The sequence below is a fragment of the Protopterus annectens genome, chromosome 3.part1, assembly GCF_019279795.1.
Source record: "Protopterus annectens isolate FY-2018-M chromosome 3.part1, PAN1.0, whole genome shotgun sequence".
Taxonomy (NCBI): domain Eukaryota; kingdom Metazoa; phylum Chordata; order Ceratodontiformes; family Protopteridae; genus Protopterus; species Protopterus annectens.
Genome location: NC_056732.1, coordinates 980,265,112 through 980,286,371, shown reverse-complemented (window position 1 = coordinate 980,286,371; position 21,260 = coordinate 980,265,112). Strand labels below are relative to the sequence as shown.

The 21,260-nt window shown below is 39.3% G+C and overlaps 1 protein-coding gene across 2 annotated transcripts in view; it reads right to left on the bottom strand.

Moving 5' to 3' along the window:
• NCOA2 (nuclear receptor coactivator 2) overlaps nt 1–21,260 on the bottom strand; it is a 1,980,807-nt gene that overhangs the window by 1,294,016 nt on the left and 665,531 nt on the right. For both annotated transcript variants that reach the window (XM_044067155.1, XM_044067157.1), the window contains exon 6: nt 2,420–2,523. In XM_044067155.1, coding sequence (XP_043923090.1) covers nt 2,420–2,523 — 104 coding nt within the window. The remainder of the gene's footprint in view (nt 1–2,419; nt 2,524–21,260) is intronic.

The window sequence follows — 21,260 nt, the reverse complement described above, 5'->3', positions numbered from 1 at the left end:
TCATGGTGTCCCTGATGATGGGAAACTGTGAGGGACTCAGAAATGCTCTGTCCCTGTGTTCAATGACAGCTGAAGGCTGCAGACTGAATGATTCTGAGGGATGACATTGGTGCTGGTGGAAAACCTGCTTGCCGGCATCAAAGGATGGGCAATGATCCTCAAAGAAGTCAAAAGTGAAGTCCACTGGTATCAAAAACATCTACCTCTGTAGTATGTCAGTCCCAACAGATGAGGAAATTAATAACTGTGAGCATGGAGCCACAGGCACTAACAGTCCAGACAGCACCAGCATCGAGACTGGAGCAATCCTCCTGAACACAGAGGACCCATATACCGAAAAGGGCACTGAACCCATCTCTGCTAAAGATGAGACCCAGGAGTTGACATTGAGGGGTCAACTCTGAGATTCAGTCAACCTAGACAGGATCAGTAGCAAGCACTTCATTTGCTGGGGGAGTGGCAACAAAAGATCCAGATCCAACCAATGCCAAAGGAGAATGCATTGGAAAGGACTTTTGCTCCAATCCCTCCAGAACAAAAACATGTGCAAGGGAAGGAACTTTTGTGGGAGTACAAGGGACAACCTAATCCACCCTGAAAACACACAGGGATGGGATGACACTCTTTTCAGCTTGAATCTTGATAAAGATTCTCATCATCAAATCACAACCACTGTCTGCAGAACTCTGGACAGACACAGAAATTCTAAAGGACTACATGGAAAGGGTGCAAAATCAAAGGAATTTGGACCATTCACATTCTGAAGAGTGGCTAGATGTCTTCTTGGGTAAGTGATCTGGAATTATAATTGTCTTGGCACACAAAGGTGCTGGTATTGAAGAGGAATAGGATTCCAAAACTGTTAAAAGCCTCAGCCTCCTTTGTAGGCTCAGATAAAACTTTAGCAGTAGGAGAAGACAGAGGTGAGGTAATCGCACAATCTCATCCTTTTTCTTCTCTCGCTCTTTTTTACGTCACTCCTCTTTCATCTTTATCCTGGGTAGGGGAGGGCAAAAGCATCTTCAAAATTAATTTATTTTTGGACTCCTGAATGGAGAGCAAGTCAAACCCCTAACATGATTCTGAGGACACAGATAAATGTTCTAGCCCCAGGCATACCATATACAAGTCACTGGTATTCTGTTGCAGAATTTTGTGGTGACAGTGGGAACACTTCTTGAAACCCTTATCCATAGTATTGAAAAAAAAACAAAAATCAATCACCAGCTACTAAAATACTATTAGTACCAACACTAGGACCCAAATGACAGCAGCAGTAACAGTTCACAAGGAAACAGCAATTCCTGCACAATAATAAACAGCCAAAAATATTAAACTTGGCCCCAGGTTTCTAGTCATGACAGTGGGAAGGAGAGAAGAAAAACACATTTGTAACTATTGTCTGTAGAAAGTGAAGAAAATAAAAAATAAACACCAGGAAAAAGATTCTAGAAGTAATCTACAACAAAATAAAGGACTTATCCAAGCACTGATGGACAACATGTCTGATTGCTATGGTGCAAAACAAATCTGAGGATTCAGAGAGGGCACGTGCATCATGGAAGAAAGAAAAATGTTTCGGTGCTTTGGAAAAGCTTCTAATTGCTGGGTCACATCTTCTGGATGGCAGCATTTTCATCAGCTGAAATGGACAGAAGGGGATAATGTGCTTCTCTCATGAAAAGGGTTTTGGTATTGTATGCTACTTATTGTGTGTGTCATATGTACAAAATGCCTGCTGCAAACTGCCGTTTATAAAGAAATGAAAGATATGCAAATTTCTTCTAAAGAAATTCAAGCAGTTTAACCCAGTTGCTCACGAATGCACAATAAATCTCAGTTCTTTTACAATGCATTTGTGCAATAAGCCAACTGTAGAAATCCAGTACCCTTGCTTTGGATCTTTACTATAGCATAAGGTGAAAAATCTACCTATGCTCCAAAATGATCTGCATATAAAAAAGCCTGATGGCCACCATCCTCAGGGATGGGCATTAAATTAGGGTTCAAACTAAAGGACAAAAACTGTCCCATAGTAGATGCATGTAGGTCACACACAACTCTGACAGAACAGGGAAATGTCTGGACAAAGGCATTTGTGAACCTTCCTTTATATCAAGACATCATGGCAGATAATGCTGTTCTGTGAAGGCATGTGACAGACACTACTGCATACTGCGGAGAACTACATTAATGCATGCTGGCTGGATTTGGACTTAGTGCTTTTCCTCACCCAAAATCTCTGCAATCATACCGTTATGCCAGCAGAAAAAAAAAATCAGTTCTTTGTAGATCATCAATATTACTTAATCCAAAAACATATACAACTCAATTAGTTTGGGAGTTGACATTTTGAATTCTTTAGCAGTCTTGCCATTTCATCTACAGAACTAATGACAGCTATCTAGGTCAAACTTACCTCAAGCATCATTGGTCCAAGAGCATCCTTGTCAATGACACTTTGGCCTGTAGATGATATATCAGACTGCTGTACTTCATCTTCACTGGAAGCGGTTGCTTTTTCTGCAATGGGAACATTCATAAAACAATCATGATGCTACACATGCAATGACAGCATTAACACCACTGACCAAAACAAACTGCAGAGAGAGAAAGGCATCCACAAACATCAATGCACACTTCACTGTTTCTTGGTGGCTCCCAATTCCTATGTTACCATTTAATTCATGCTTTCATTTGCCTATAAATGCCTTATTTTTTATTTTAATGCCTTACTTCAGTGGTACATTAATGCATATTAATGCACACTGTCCTCAAGCGGCATTCATATTTGCTTTTTCTGCATCTCATTCTTCTATTGCTGCTCTACTTCTTGAGTAAGTACTATGGACTTGTGCATTACTACAGAAACAAGCCTGACATGTCACAAGTGTCCTTGTCCCACCTAGCTATCAAAGTAACAAATGTCTCCCTGACAGAGCCTGGTCTGTAGCTCCATGCTCCTTAAGGGTTTGCCTCCAGCTTCTAACTTACTCATGTGGTACCAACATAGGTGAACTGACCCAAGGGACCCTTTTCAGCCATGACCTATGCCAGAGGAAAAGGTGACAGAATAAATAACTATAAAAGATAAAGCAAGCAAACATTAAATATTCTGAAATACGAAAAGTACAGAAAAAGTTGAAATACTCTAAAATAAAATAGTACAAAAAAGGATAAATCAGATACAAAACAAAGAAAAAAATACAAAACTGTCTTGAAAGCTTCATGAATTACTCAACTACATAACTACATACGGTCTTATTAACTAAACTACACACTTTATACTCATAAGCAGTTTCTCAGTCCTCATAGCACAGTAACTGGACAAATCTACTCTACTACACAGTGAACTGTTGTCATGTCATTAAACTCCACAGTACTTTTTCATGTTCAACATGTACAGAACATTCAAGCATACATTATGAACAAGCTGAAAATGGCCTAACAAGCTTTGTATGTACCTGCCACTTCTTCATAACACTTCCACTTTGTCCCATGTGTACTTAAATTCCTCTGTTTAACTGCAAGCCATAATTTCTTACAAGTTATTCAAAGGTTCCACCATCCTACGTGACTGATCAGATTCCTCTCTGAACACTATGAACACAGTCTGCCAATGTGACAGCATTTTTGCAGCATCTTATATTAAGCACTTAAGATGTGACCTTATATGTCACCTGCAATGACAAATGCCTACTCTCCACAATGGACTCCAACATTGCATCAGCTGTTAGTATAACCTGGTTAAACCGAGATGTCTATTCTCTTGATTAAAGAATGCTCATATCATGTTCACTGACTAGCCTGTGATAACTCCCACATCATCTTACTTCCACTAGCCTCTGCTTTACTTTCAGACCTTGCCCAGCAGAGTCTAAATTTGCTTTTATAAGCAACCTGGCTACCTTAACAGCTTTTAGAAAATATCAAAGACCCTCACCCTGACTACAACAAGCAGACATTGCTCTCAATAAAGTAAAGAAAAAGCTAAATAGGACTGGAAGCTTTATCAGCCACTGTAGCACCTAAGAGTTACACACCCTAAGTAAACAATTTTCCTAATCCTACCCATTAAGTGTTAAGTATGTTTACCTATTTCACCCTGTAGGAAGAAAAGAAAAAGTGAAGTTGTGTAAAATCTTATCATAACAGCAGATGTCCTACTCTTCACTGTTGCAGTAATCATACCCTGTAGGATCTCCTGGCAAGGACAGCCTAACGTCTGGCCAGCATACCAAAGCCTTTACCTATTACCAGGGTATTACATCAGATGTATGCTCTCCGTAACAATATAGGGCATGAAGGCAATGTATGGATGCTCCAAACACAGAACTGAAGTGCCTTAGGAGAAATAGAATCATCCCAGTGGAAAACAGAACATGAATATCCAAGGAAAAAGGAGGTTCCTAACAGAAAGTTTAAAACACCTCAGCCAGACAGATGTTCCAAGTAGAAACAAAAGGAAGAAGGGGGGAGGAGGGAGGAATTGAAATACTGCAACCAGAAGGGCATCTACTGTTATGGTAAGATTTTACATAACTGTATTATGTCCCTCCATATAACTGCTGCAGTATTCCTAACCTGTGGGAGAGTACAAGAGCTACTGTAAGGAATGGACGGAAGGCAGCAAAGGAGGACCCTTCACAAAACCATGAAGGACAGCCTTGGCAAATCCCACCTTGGCTCTGGAAACTGAAAAAGTTGAAATCAAACTTGTAATGTTTACTGGATGTGTGCACAGAAGACCAAGTAGCAGCTTCAGGGATGGAACTGGTGTCTAAACCCTTAAAAGCTCCAGATGAAGCCACTGCCCTGGTAGAATGGTCCCAAGCAAAGACAGAAAGCCACTTCCCATGAAGGTAACAGAAGAAGGAAATTACCTTCTAAATACAGGAGGAAATGGTTTGCTTAGAAACTGCCAAACCCAATGTCCTGGTATGAAAAGAATATCCAAGATGTGCAGAACCTTCTCACTAGCAGACTGCAGAGAAGGAAAAAAAAAAAAAAGGACTCTGGATAGGGTTACCACCTGTCCCACTTTGCGAGGGACAGCCCCTCTTTGGGCAGTTGTGCCCTGACAAAAAATTGTAAAAATGGCAAATGTCCTGAGATTTTAGGACAAAATTATTTCCTATATTTTATGTAACAGCTGCATAAAACAGTTATTCTGTATCTAAAATACCTAAATGTTATAAGACACAGAATAAGCAACTAAAATGCTATAAGAATAAGCTTTTATTTAGGCCAAAAAGTTAAGTTCTATCCTTTGTACTGACCGTGGGTATGTGTCGGCCTGTAAAATCTGACATTTGTACATAGACTGATTAAAGGACAACTTTTTGACCACCTTAGGCATAAAAGAAGGATTCATACGAAAACACCCTGTTCCTATAAAAAATCAAAAAAGGGAAAATTGCCATCAAGGCCTGGTCAAAAAAGGGAAAATTGCCATCAAGGCCTGGAGTTCAGAAACTCCTGGCAGAGGTGAGGGCAACTAATAAAAACTGTATTCCAGGTGCAATGTTACAAAGCAGAAGCAGCAGCAGGCTCAAAAGGAGCTTGAGTCAATTTCTCAAAAACAAAATTAAGGTCCCAAGAAGGAGGGATAGGTTTTCTTGGGGGCCCGATGTGGAAGACACCATTCAGGAATTGTTCAACCTCAAACGAAGAAACCAATGGTGGATTCAAAGGCAGATAAAGAGAAACTGCTAACAAGTCAGCTTTAACAGAGAAGCATGCCAAGCCAGCATGGAACAGTTCACAAAGACACCCACTGAAAAAGGATCTTGATGAAGATTGAGACACCAAACTGAAAACCTCTTCCACCTGGAAATATATGACTTTCTGGTACTGGGTTTCCTGTCCTCCTGAAGAACCCAAGCATGTCCACAGAAAACTGGTGTCAAAAGGGGATTAAAACCCTATCACCCAAAGTGTCAAAGTGTTGACAAGTGAGAGTGAAGGAAACACCCCTTGTCTTGTGTGAGAAGATCCATTCGATGTGTTAACTTGTGATGACTGCTCCCTGCTAAATGAAATGGGAAGGGGAGCCAGTGCTGTCTGGGACAAGAGAGTCACCAGCAAGACTCTTGAAGTGTCCTCTTCAATCTTGTGCAGGACCCTTGGAAGAGGAGGAGGAGGAAAAGCACACAGGATTATCCCTTTTCGGAAAAGAGAGATGGTGTCCACCTTCCAAGCCAGAAGACTTCGGGACTCTGGAAAAGAAGGAAGGAAGCTGTCTGTTCAGAGGGGAGGCAAACAGATTCACTTAAGGAATACCCTACCGATGAACTATGTCCAGAAACACTTCTCTGTGAAGCATTAATTTGTGAGGTTGTGCCCTGGACCTGCTCAGAGAGTCTACCACAAAGAATTCAAACCACCTCGAGAGAAATCTGCTGCTGGAGAGAGAAATTCCAAGCCTGAAGGGCTAGTCTACAAAGAAGATAAGACCTTGTGACCCCCCTACCCCGCTGATGTACCACATGACTGTGGTGTTGTCTGTACAGACCTTTAAGGGGCCTGAAGACCAGAGAGTGGAGGGCCTGGCGAGCAAGAATAAGATCTTGCATCATTTTATGTTGATGTGGTCTGGTCGTTGATGGGGGTGGGGGGGTAAGAGACCATGAACCCTCAAGGCTGCTAGAAGCAGCCCCCATCCCTGATCTGAAGCATTTGTAAAGTTCCTGAGACAGAGGGGAGGAGGCTGAAAAGGGAAACATGGGTGAAGGATATGTGCCAAATGAGAGAGAGAGGAAATAAAGACTTGAAGTAGATTGTTAGCGAAAGATCCTTGGGAGTAGGCAGAGAAGCCAGCATTGGAACAGTTTGAATCCAGTAACCCAGAAATATGTGACCCTGGGGAGGGGACAGGACCAATTTCTGGAGTTTAATAGTGAAACCCAGACTGTGCAGAAGGACTCTGATAAAGCACAGATCCTGCAGAAGCATGGATGGAGAAGAAATCTTAAGGTGGTCATCCAAACAAGGAAATATATGTATGCCTTTAAGCCCACAGAAAGCTATAACTGTAGCCAGGCACTTGGTGAATACCCTTGGGGCTGTGGAAAGACCAAAGGGCAAAGCAGAGAACTGAAAATGAGAGGAAGAAACAGACAAACATAACATCTTGAATAGAAGGTGAATGGGAATATGAAGATAGGCATCCTTCGAATGTAGAGAAACCAAAAGGCCGAGGAAGCAAGATGGGAAACGGTGTCTGGAGGGATAGCATCCTGAAGGAGGGTACCTTGTGAAATATATTTAGAAAGGGTGGGTCTAGGACAGACCCCCAAGGCTCCCCTTTTCCTGAGGACCAGAAATATCCAGGAAAACCCTGTACCCCCTTAGGACCTCTGAACGTGCTGAATGAAGCCCTGATCCAGTAGACTCTGCAGCACCTTGAAAACTTAGGAATTTGGTTTGAAAAGGGTTGGAGAGCACCTGAAAAGGTAGGGAGGGATATCCAGAGCATAAAATAGCCTTGACAGATGACTGATAGAACCTAAGAGTCTGTAGTAATCTGTTGCTAAACAGGGAGTGACAGAGAAAATGTCTGACAGATAAGGGAACCAGCCTAAGGGGAAAAAGGGCAGAATGTCAGATGGAGGCAGACTTGTCCTGAAAAGTAGGTTTTTGGGGTCTAAGTATCTGAATAGTTTTGTCAGAAAAAATACACCTAGGAACTTTCTTCCCTTTAGAAGGCTACTGAGGCCATCTTCGAACAAAAGCAGTTTTAGCAGGATAATTTCGCTGTAACTTAAGAACAGGAGAAACAAAAATCTGCTTAAGATCCATCATGACCTTGCCTTGGTCTTGTAATGTCTTAAATAATTCAGCAACTACAGTACCAAAGAAATTTTGATTATCCAAAGAAGCATCAAGAAACTTAGCCTTAATATCAAAAGGCTAAAAGCCTGAAGAAGAAGCCAAGAATGGAATCTCATGTCAGAGTCTAAACCAGCAGCTCTAGAGGATGCATCAAACAGCATTGCAGCTAAACTTGGAGTGACAAGTCACCTGAGAAGTTGAGCCCACTAAGGAAAAAGCAGTGGACTTGGCCTCAAAATCAGGCAGGTCAGACTGACCCCCCCCAGAGTATGAGACAAAAGGGATAAAGTACATCTGGTCATGTGAGTTTGGTAATTTATTCATGAAATGCCAGTAGTACAAGTATGCATTTTCTTCCCTACCCTCTCCATAACTCGTCTATCCTTGTCAGAGGAAAGAAGTCTGGAAGAAGGCAAAAGCCTGGAAGGCTTATCAGCAGAGACACAGACCACAGCTGGGTTAAAACAATACTTGTAAAGGAACCTGAAATCCTAACGCACTTTATAAAACAATCAGGCTTCTAAGAAGCAGGAAGTTGGTAAACAGGAGTCAGGAAGCAGCTGAAAAAGTATAAAGCAGAGCAACCAAAACAACAGCAGAAGGCTTAGGAGTCCATTTGAAACGACTCATAATACCTTTTCTGGATGTCGGAGACCTGGGAGCAGTCCCACTTAAAATGCTTCATCACGTGTACCACTGTATCCTCAAAGGACAAGTCCTCTAAAGGACAGTCTGGGCTTAAGGACTCCTCCTCTTAACAGCCATAATCCAAAATCCAAAGCTAAAAAGTCAGGGTCCTTAGGAGTAAAAGACCAGTAAAATCCTGACACACTTTTTTTTTAATCAATGGAAGTGGGGGAAATGTTTAGTTTTCTGTATCTTCTTAAGGGGAACGTCAGAGTTAACAGACCTTGGTGGCTCTAAACACTGCCTAAACTCAAATCAGGTTACTAGGAACCTCCTCCCTAAATAAGATCTGGGGAATCTCCCCAGATCCATTGGATATAATCAGATGTAGTTTTTGTAACAAATACCTGAAAAATACAGCACTGAATCAGGTTATGAGAAGCGCCTAGACAAAAACACTTGTCATAATGACGTTTATGAGGAATCTTGATTCCCACACTTTCCTTTCCCTTTCTTGGATGACATGAACTCTACAAATACAAGGTAAAGTAAAAGAAAAAGAACCCCAATGGGGCACTTATCTACAACAGGCACAGTAAAACCAACATAGTGAAAAGCATTCAGACTGATGTTAAACTATGCCATTTGGACTGGCGGCGAGGAAGTTTTGAGTTTGGATCATCCATATGTCACCTTTATGCCATAAGCTGACATGGGGAGTATACGTATGATGCTGATAACAGGTAAAGGTTTTGGTATGCTGGTCAAACATTAGGCTATCCTTGGCAGGAGATTCCACAAGTTATGAATACTGCAACAGTGATATGGAAGGACATCTGTTCCATAAATCACCAAGGGAACTTTTGGTGAGTTAGAATTATTCAAACCACATCAGGAGCTTTGCCCCAGACTCATACTGGAGAAAAATCTGTTCTTCTTTTACAGCCATAACTGCACCTCAGTCCAGTTCACTTCTGGGGGGAGCATACTAAACTTGCAAGCTGCAGAATCCATCCACGTGATAATACACATAAGGGCCCGCTGATTATGGTTCAACCAACAAAGACAAATTCTTGCGTACATGGAACTGGAACCTGCCACCACACTGCTAATAACTGGAATAACCTATCCTATAACGACTGGATGTGAGGACATTCCCAAAACTTGGAGGTTGTTGTACGGTTTAGGAAATCATATACAGGGCCACTGTCATGTGGAGACCAATAACCACTGTGGATGAATAGTACACTGCTCTCACAAACATACAGTAGGTATTTTTGTTTCTTATCCTCACGAAGAAAGGTCTCGTATACAGTAGCTGCATATTGTGAGGTGTTCTTTATCCAATGCCGAGAAGCTGGTGGTACATCATCGTGGCTTTAATAATAGATTCTCTGGTTCCCTCTCCTATACATCTACTTAGAAGTGCAGTTACAAGAAAGTGCTTCTCTGACCCAATCATGAAAAGGAGATCTACTGAATGAATATTGCATTTGGAGGCATTTCCAAAATACAGTGGTCTCTATTCTCCATTTTCCTGAAAGGGGGGGTAAAAGTCTCATATCTCCCTAGCTTTAGCTGTCAAATCTGAAAGCCACTGCATTCCTTTACCCTTCAAATGTGGGAAATTAACTGCCTTGCCTGCTATTTTCATATGCCTGTTGCTTTAAGGTGCTCAGTTGCTTTATTACTTGGAATAGTAATGTTTGGAGTTCTTAACCTTTAAGTCTGAAACCATGGCAAAGATTTTAAATGTTTCATCTTTATTTCCAGATCATGGCAAGGATTCCTTATTAAAATTAGACAAATAGCAGAAGCCATACTTCCATAGTCACTACCAAGCCAAATGTCAGACACCATTGCTTTAAGAAAATATGTAAGGGTTCTATGGCCAACAGGAATAATGTTGGGGACAGGGAAATGGGGGCGCATCATTGCCTGGTGCCCATCTGTAGTGACAATGGCTATTGGTAGGCATCATTACTTGACAGGGATACAAACGGTCTGAACTGCTGCAGCCTTTGACAAAACAACTCTGTGATCGTGATACCAACTGGAGTAGCCATGGAGCCAAACTACTACCCAGAATCTTTATATATATTTTTACATCAATATTCAATAGAGATATCGGGATACAACTGGCCACCTCATCTGTTTGCTTCTCTGGTTTAAGGAGAACAGATTTAGGTCCGAGATGATGTACTAATTCTACCTTCTGACTGGAAGATCCAATATACTTCATTTAAACCCAAGTCTAGATGTTTAATTCTTTATAAAGTTCACAACTAAGACCACCTGGTCCTGGTGCTTCCCTTTAAGTATCCTTTTAATGATGGTTAACATCTCTTCCTTATGAACAGAAATGGAAAAGTGCACCCTGACCCTCAGGAGGCAGGTGAGGGATGTCAAGTTTTTGCATGAAGCTCTTAAATGTAGTCAGGTATTCCCCTGTACCCTATGTGCACTACACAGCTGTTCAACATATTTACATTCTCTATTTATAGCATCATCAGATAAAACAATAATTTTATTCTCTTTCAAGTAGATCTCCAGGATATTTGTAAATGTTCTCCATTGTTTAGTTCTATAGGCTAACACTTTTCTAGGGTTCGTTCCCTGTGGCTCAATTACAAAAAGGCCACATGCTCTAAATGTAGGTGTGCTCCATTCCTTTTTTTTAACATACAAACTGTATTGCTTAGTTTTATAAAACTGAATTTCATCTCTCTCTTTCTAAAATAACATTCCTTACAAGCCTGCCATGCTTAACTAACTCCATATTCTAACAGCTTGGAGTACCATAGTCCATTTGTTTAACAAATGGGTTTTAGCCCACTTATGCACTGCTTTCAGTTCTACTTTGACTGATTTCACCATACCAATTGATCATACTGACCGGGGTGGGGGTGGTTAGAGTAGAAATACCTCTGTATACAAGTATTAATGTGTGCCAATAAATAATTTTCTTTGAAAATGAGAGGGTCCAGTCTGCACAACTACTTCTCACTTGAACATGAAGTACTGATGGAGAATATGACTGCCACATAATCCTTTAGTGGGACTGGTGTAATACCAGTGGTATTACAACACTAGCTACATTGTTAGAAATTAGCTCATAGCTTAGCCTGCTTGATGTGCTGCCCTGTATGGATAAATAGGCAATTCCACATCTTGATGGTGGAGAAATCTCCAAATGTCAAACAGGCCCCTATGAACACAAGCTTGGGTTATTATATTTTGAGCCTTAGTATGACGCTGAGTCAGATGGCGAGATCTAATACAGAGTCCATGGTAGGGGTGAAGTCCCCTGCTATAACTTTTTTTAGAATTAGACTATACCGCAACAAACTAATACTACAGAAATACTCTACAAAAATACTCAAGACAATCTACATTCGGGCCTTAGACTATGCTCAATACTTATTTCCAAGGTGGAGTGCTGTACCTCCCCACAGTCACAGGTTTAGAGATTAGTAACAGCCAATTTTCCCGTGTAAGAATCAAACCCAGCACCATCCTTCCCTGTCCCACAGTTTCTCACGTAAAGTCTAACCTAGAGAAGCACTTACTCCAAGTAAGACTCCCCTGTTTAACCCTTACATTGAGGTTTAAAAGCAAATGACCGTTCCAGAAAGATTTCAGAATCCTTGCGTGTTTCATTGCAACTTTATATTCATGACAGAAAATATCAACTTTTTTTTTTAGCTGGGATAACAATGCTCTTTGTTTATAAGGTAAGGTTAAACCAAAAATATTAAAAGTTCAACATGTAAACATATTAGGCAACTGCATGCAACTATATACAATCCATAAAAGTCCACGTTAAAAAAAAATGACTGTTAGTACAGCTGTATTCCAATATAGTTTATGTCCCTTCTCGGTGTGAGATGCTATATTTTCCCCGATAAGTACAAAACACAAATACTGCAAAATTACTGTTCTTAAAATGTTTTGTAATACTTTGGAGCTTTTCTTCCCAGGCCTCTGCTGAAAATGGGCTCCTACCCAGTTGGACTTTCCCAGTAATCAAATGTCAAAAAATAAATCCGCCTCTATGAGATGTGTGCCTCAAAGTAACAATGGCACAAAGAAAAGAAAGCCTGAACCATAACTGGGACTACTTTGGTTTCCAATGTCCTCATTTATTCAACTGTCCCAAAGTGTATATACAGCTATTTGTCTCAGGGACTTCACCTCCAGTACGTCAGAACATGCATACTAAAACAAACCCTATATCTCGAGTACATAAAGGCAGTATTTAAATTCTGTCCCTGATATTGAGACAATTTTTGGCTCTATCCCTGATTTTTGAGTTAAGAGGTTGAGATCTATGTTTGGAATCACCACACTGGGGTAGATGAGAGAGATGGCATACAAGAACAGAAGTGGAAGTAAGTAATATGGATAGATATGCATGGAAAATGGAAGGAAAAATAAAATATTGCTTAAAAGCAATGTCCTGATGTTGGATGTGTCAGTCTGTTTCTAGAATAGTGAAAAAGCTAACAACATGGGTACCATATATTTAATTACTGAGAGTAGCAAACTTTAATGAGCATACAGTTACAACTGCAGTGGTAAAAGACTAACATAAGAGAGAGAAAGAAAACAATGAAACAGGCTGCAGCAAAGTTGTGGGAATTGTCAATATGCCAGCTGTGCTTAGATACAAGGCAAGTAAAGTAGGAAAACAATGAGGAAAAACGCATATATGTTGGGAACAGTACTAATAACCCGAAAATCGAAAATGGAGAGAGAATTTGATTAAAATAAATTAAGATGGGATGCCATTGTCTGAAGGTAATAAGGAGGAACAACAGATACTGGACTTCCTAAGAAAGAGATGACCAATGACCATGCTAGTCACTTCTTTAGACAGTTGGTGAGATCATTATTTAGTGTTAGGCATTTTTGGAAGCCCCATGTCAGCAAAGTCATACAATGAGAATGAAAACTGCTCAGAAGGCAAGCAGTAGAGTTCACAGCATGCACTAGAGGGCTTATATACCAATGGCGGATTTAGGCTTTGGCGCAGGGGCGCACACCCTCCCCCTTTTCTGAGAACCCAATGTACAACCTTGAGTAAAAAAAAAAATAATAAAATAAAAATAAAAGTTATTTTAACTGTCTTGATTGAAATTGGAAAATGTACTACCAAAGCAGTGCACAGTTGAGAGATTAACACTTTCCGCAGTATGTTTTCCCATTTCAACTCACAGATATTTTACTGTATTGTACGCTATGTATTTGTTTGCTGTTTGCGTCACAAGTCCCAGTGGAAGACCCAATTGGAGGAGACAGTCAGACGATCTGACCATCCTAAGATCTTGAGTGGCTCTTCCAACTGCATCTCACATCTTGACTGAGAAAGCACTCAAGAAGAGGAACTTGTCTAAATAAGACGCAGGGTAAAGAAGACAGAGGTATTTAAAGCTATTGGTTTACTGCTGCTACAGTTTGTATACTGTCATCATTTTTAACTATATGTTCATTTCTTGTACAAAAAACCCCACATTACTACACCTTGAAGTCCCACTATTTCATTTGCTATACTTTTAAATGTGATAGCGCTAGCCATTTTTGATTTGCGGTTATTTGCAAAAACTGCGGTCGCACCTAATGCCAAGTGAATTCGCCTATGCATTTATTTAGTTTTTCCATAGCTATTCAGCCGAGCCTTTCACTTCACTTTTCAGCCCAAATGAAACATGCATGAAGACTTAGGAAAGTATTTAATTTTATGATGGAGTGAAGCATGCACACGCTACGTTTGCATTTCTTTATTTTACTCAGAAAAAGCTGTTCGGGAATTTCTTGTATTTTTTTTCAAGCAGTTCTAAAAGTGCAATAAGTCAGGAAACAGAGGAACTCTGCAGCTAGTGGGAAGTTTTGTGGATTTAATTTTTCAGGTACAAGAAATCATCTAGTTAGCCAATTAATAAAGTGTAAGTGCCTTTATTGAATTATTTCAGATTTTGCCTGGTAACCACATATTAAATGTAAACAGCATACACAACTTAAAAGGGCATTCAAGGTGAGTGCTTTCATTCTAAAATTGTGTTTATGTTATCTACAAAAAACTAGTCAGAAATCGTGCAGGCATTGTATTCTCCTTGACTGGCACAATAACTAGGTGCTGATTTGTAACATTTTATAGAATAAAAATATGCATTATTCTCGGTTTTATTTCATACTTGTGACAGTGCATTTCAGGCATGGATTGTGCTTGTAAAGTGTGAAACTTATTTTGTGTTCCCTTTGATATACAATATGAATGATTGTTTGTCAGGAATAAGTCGCTGGTCTATTGCTCAACCTTGCCTCTTGAATTTTTAAATTCAGTAAGTCAACTTTTCTGATGCTAACTGTTGTCTCTGTTGTAGACTTGTTAGGTAAACAGTATCTGCTGTTTTTTTTTTTCACCCAAGAGGCTTGATTTGTATTCAGCCAGGATGGAATTCCTCTACATCTAAATCTTTTCAGTCTTTCTAATTTCTTGTGGGTAAATCTAGCAAAGGAAATTAATTTCCTGTAACATGTTATGTGACTAACAGCATAACAGTAGTTAAGTTACTTAGGTGTATAATGGAATGCTATTTTTGAGTCAATTTACTTTTGCCAAGTATATTTTGAGCATTCTGATTTGCTGCTTTTACAATATATGGTGTATGCAGTTTGTATTAGTTTTATAATATATAATATATAACATAGGGATGTGTTTCTGATTTGCCATGCACTAATATTATTTTGATTTAAAATTGTATTTTTTATACACATGTTAACCAGACAAGCCACCAAACACAATTATCCTTATTCTGGGATGACCCAGGAGAATGGCTTGGGTAAGTGATTTGCTCATAGTCAAATGGCAGGGGAACTGTAGGTAGAAGGAATGATTTCTTGTACCTCTGGTTACAGGAAGTAGTACATTAACAGTTCAGACTCTATCCTTTGTGCTGACAGATTTTACTCCCTTTACATGGTATTATATAATATACAGCTTTGTTTTCTTTTCACACCACCAACTTTACATGTAATATTAACTTCCCCAGATTTTGCAGACTTGGCTTGATTTTGTATCATATCATTTGCCTTGTTTCTTGTAAAGTTCGCTTTTCTGGTAAATCACTGAGGATTACAGCCAGTCAATAATGCCAGATGTTAGAGCTTCATACTTCTTACTGTTTACAAAATGCACGTTGATGCAAAACCTGCTGTTCTTGTAATTGTTTTATGTGAATTAGAGTAATATTTGAAAATTGACCCTAATGTTTTGCCTTTGTCCCCCCATTATTTTTGTTTTTGTCCAGGCATTATGAGGAAAGAAGTTAAATATGAAGGTCTTGTGACTATATCCAGCTTAAGACTCTTTCCCTGGTCTTAACTGCTTGTTGGGTAATTTGCAAATTTATCATATAAAATAATTTCCTTTAACTTAATGTGTAATAGCATAACTTATACAAATATATGAAAATGCTAGATGAGGTCTGTTTTCAGGTAGTCATGTTTTTTTCTAAGTGTATTTTAGGTATTCAGATTTGCTGCTTCTGTAGTGCTCTCTGTATGCAGTTATTTTATTATGCATAACTTATTTGAGGGTTTGTTTCTGCTTTCCATTTCATTAATTTTACTGACACTTCAACTGATTTTAATTTATATCCTATATCATTTTCTAAACACCTTCCTACTTGAAAAAAAAAAGCAAAAATGAAGACCAATTGATGGGAAATTGGAAATTCAATCCTGGTCTGGCCCCCATGTCTTTGATAGGCAGAGGCAGGCAGGGATATGCAAACTAACATACCCCACCACATAGCTTTTAGAAACTTCCTAACATACCCCCTCTTAATAAATGCACATGATACATGAGAACACAAATGGATTGGAGTGGATAGGATTGGATTGCGTGGCTAGGCTTATAAGGGCCCTAGTCATTAGCCTAGTATATACCTGCGACTGTATTTACAGATGCTGTTTGCTTGATATTACTTATGTCAAGTCATTTGCACAGCAGAGGCTCCTCATTTAATATAAATACATTTCTGGACATCATATAGTGAAGACTTGTTTAAATGATTTAGTAATTGTTAAGTAATTACAATGTAAGATCACTGATGACATATGCTAAAGACCGCCTCCATGAACTTTAGGAAAGTAACCGAAGCAACTGAAACACAGTGCAAAAAAAGTAATGTTTGTGTGTGGTACAGCTGTAATTATTATTGCAAATTTCCGGGACATAATACATGGAATTAAATATGGGAGTGCTGCCAGATACTTGTGTGAATGTTATGCTACAGTGAATGTACCACATGCATTTGACAGACTTGTTTGTTATATTGAGGTGTTCATCTTGATCTGCCAAACAATTGTGCAGATGGCATACTGTATTGTTCATAGCACATGCATACATTTAACAGCCCTGCATATCACATCAGGATGATCTTGTATTTTACATATATGCAGCATCTTAATTGCTTGGCATGAAGGGAGACATCATAATCCATCCAGCATGTGTTTGCAGCACCTAAAGATGCAGTGTGAAAAGCTGCAGATGAGTGGAATAAAGATACAAAATGCTCCATCAGCCATCCAGATCTCTATACCTCTACAGTATTTCATTCTTTCTTTTCAATAAAACAGTTTGCATAATCCAGGCAGCTAAATCCAGGACATTACGACTTTCACACTTGTGTGCATGTGTGTGTGTGGGGGTGGGGGGTGGGCTTGCAGACCGATGGAGCAGCAGTAGAGTATATACAGTGTTACCTGCAGTGGTACTGTTCCAGGTTCAATTAACTCTCTGGACACCAGCAGTCAGGAAGAGAAAAAAATGAACAGCAGTTGCTGGTTTATATACTTGGAAGGAGTATGCTTTTTACTATAATTCTGCCATATGCAACTCGCCAAAAAGCCCATAATCTAGGTAGACAGTAAAGGGTGAAAAGCTAGAGTGCGCCCCTGCTCATTGTGGGAACAGAATGGCATCACTGCCACTAGTATGAAAAGAGGATGACAACACTGTCTCCAGAGTGACCTACAGATGGCAGGATGCCACAAACTGTGATGCCAAAATGTCTGGAGTCAATGTGGTTTGAATCTCAATACTGCCAACCAGCGGTGAAGTAATAGCAAGAAAGTGCACACAAGTCTAGCTCAAAGCAACCTTGCTGAAACAGCAAAAAATACATAGATGTCCTTTTCATACATGCTGTCAGAGCATTTCAAAGTGGCCTTTTAACAGTCCACTAAATCCCAGTGTTTTACTTACCAGCCCTTTCTCACTGGCCTACCTTTCAGACTGCGCCACCCCTTCTGTAAATTCCTGGATCCGCCACTGTATACAAGATGTAGTTAACATGTACGACCCCAGGAAAAAGAAGAGATGATACATGTGTAAACTTTCAAACTTCAAGGAAAGCAACAAAGTCCGGGACATAACTTTTGTGTAAAGAAGACTAAGAAACAAGAGAACAATGTCTGAAAATGGGACTTGAGGTCATGCTTCAGTTTCAGTGGACTGTTTTCATAAAATGATACTGACTAAAAATATAGGGAGATTTGTAGTAATAAATCGCTTCTTTTGCATTGAAGTATTTTTATGCAGTACTGTAGTGGTGATTCTCTCAGTTTCCTGCAAGTACGGTTGTGTAAGATCTTACCATAACAGTAGACGTCCTACTTCTCACAGATGCAGTATTCGTTATATCCTGCCAAAGACAGCCTAATGCCCAGCCAGCATAATAAAGCCTTTATACATTCCTGACTTTGTATGTCAGAAACGTGTACTATGTGCAAGATGCAAGACACATACGTGACGTACGGATGCCCAATCCTGAGAACAGAAGTGCTCCAGGAGAACCAGAGCAACCCAAATGAAACACATGCTCATCCAGGAAGGGAAACAGGACAGAAGGATTAAGAGAAAATCCCTCAACTAGAAATAAGGCAAAAGAAAAATGGAAGGGGGCAGGAGGGAGGGACTGAATACTGCACCGATGAGAAGTAGGACATCTACCGTTATGGTAAGAGCTTATACAACTACACTATGCCCTTCCTCATCACTGTTGCAGTATTATTTATACTTGGGAGACGATAAAAGCTACTATAAAGTATGAAAGGAGGAAGGCAGAGAAGAGCATTCCACAAAATCATGAAGGACAGCCCTTGTCAAATCCTCTCCTGGCCCTGGAAATGACATCCAACTTATAATGTTTGGTAAAAGTGTGATCAGAAGACCAAGTGGCAGATTCCAAGATGGATCTAGTATACAGTCTCTTGAAAAAAGCACCAGAAGAGGCTACTGCCTGGCTGGCTGGGCACACACCAAACAGGAAAGCTGCTTGCCATCAAAAGACCAACAAAAGGAAATGGCCTTAGATCCAGGAGGATATGGTCTGTTTCATAATTTATTAATGTTGTTTCTGTTTGTTTTGAAAATTTATCACCAAGAAGAACAAAAGCAGCATTAATGAATTTTCAAAACAAACAGAAACAACATTAATAAATTCCTTCTATGTTATGGGGGAAGTTATATCACCTAACATTTATATCACTATATATCATTTATCTATGAATTCCTCTATTTTTCAAAATCAGCTTTAGTGGAACTCTGGCACTGAGTCCAGTGCCTCTATCAACCTGCAACCAGAAAATCCATCTTGCTTCAGATGTCTCAGTTTTATTACCGATATCCCCCCCCCCCCTTTCATTTTCCTTAACTATTTCTATCACCATGAATTTAAAGGAATGGATTTCTCCTAGTTCCATAGTGTGTTTTGCTAGTGCATTGGTATTTACTTTATTCCTAATATTCAAAAGATGCTCTCTTATGCGATTTCTGAATTCTCTGTTGGTCTTACCTACGTAATGACTCGAGCAATGGGTGCAAATTGCTAGATATACAATATTCTTTGTATGGCAGTTAGCTTTAACCTTAAACTTATATTCCTTTCCTGTGGCAGGATGTGTAAACTTATTGGTGGTCTCTATGTATCCACATTGGTTACACTTTCCACAGGGTAAGGTACCATATTCTTCCCCCTGTTGTTTTCCTATTCTATGTCCATAGCACAACATTCTTTTCAAGTTTTTCTTGTTTCGATATATAAAACTGGGTCCACCCCTACTCTCTCTCTAATTTGTGGTTCTGATGTTAGTACTGGCCAATATTTCTTTAATACATCCCTCAGGATGTTCATATTACTACAATATTTCTTTAATACATCCCTCAGGATGTTCATATTACTACAATATTTCTTTAATACATCCCTCAGGATGTTCACATTACTAGCATAAGCAGCGGATATCCTCAGTTTATCCTTAATGGGCTCGTGTATAATCACCTGCTCATCTCCTTTACCTGAGAGATAGGGTTTTCCTTTTGTATGTCTCAGTTCTTGAATTTTTTGTACAGTATTTTTAAAATCTTGCTCCTTATAACCTTCTCTTCCTGAACTTCGTATATAAACCACCTATTTCATTTTGAAATGTTTCATTCTCTGCCGTGAGTATGGATACTCTAAGTGCCTGCCCCTTCACTACATTTTTAAAGATGTGGCTAGGGTGCATACTTTCCCTATGTATAAATGTATTTTTGTAACAACTTTTTCTATATAATCTAGTCAACCATGTCCCATTGTAGTCTCTAGCTATCCTTACATCAAGGAAGTCAATGGTGTTTGATGAAAATTTAAGTTCAAATTTTAGGTAGGACGTACTATTATCTAATTCATTGTGGAAAGTTAATAAATCCTTTTCTGTTCTCTTCCATAATAGGAAGAGATCATCCACAAATCTCTTATAAAAAAACTATTTGTTGCCATATTTCAGTAACTATATATTGTTGCTCCCAATTTGCCATGATTATGTTCACGTAACTATTCGCGTTAGATGCTCCCATGGCCACACCCTCTATCTGACAGTACACTGCATGGTTGAAAAGCATTACATTTTCTTAGCACTTGTTCCATAAGGAGGCAAATAAGTTCTATATGTGTGCCTGTGTATGTTCCTTCCTTTGTCAAATATTCTCTCGATGTCTCAACCCCTATGTCATTTGGTATGGAAGTGAATAATGAATGCATATCCATTGTAACCATCACTACTAATTCCCCTTTATACTCATTACTTTCAATATGTGCATATAAATCTGTTAGAAATTTAGTATCACGTATCACATAAGATCACTTCATTTTTTACTGATTAAAGGTCTTAATTGTGTTTCAATGTATACGGATAGGGGTTCAATCAACCATCGTCTTCCTGAGACTATAGGTCTTAGAGGTGGGTTGGCTGGATCTTTATGAACTTTTGGTGCTCCTTGTATTATAGGTACTATTGGATATGGTGTCAAGAAATATTCATATTGCTCCTTAGATATCCATTTGTCCATAAGGCAATCATATAGTAATTTATTCTGTTTGCATATTATATCATTCACAGTATCCCTTCCTATAACCTTATAAACTTTCCCATCACTTAATAATTTTCCCATTTCACTATCATAATATTCCCTGTCCATAATTACAATAGGACCACCCTTGTCAGCACCCTTAATTTCTATTGTTTCATCACTCTGTAATGACAATAACGCCTCATGTTCCCCTTTTTTCAAATTATTATTTCCATAGTTTTGTTTGTCGACATGCAATTTATCATACAATTCATTCTCACATAATTTAGCAAATGTTTCCAGCACAGGATGATTAGGGGGGACATATGTACTGGGTTTCTTCAAAAATGTTTATCAGTTTCAACATTATAGCCATATAACAGCTTTAATTGAATGTTTCTAACAA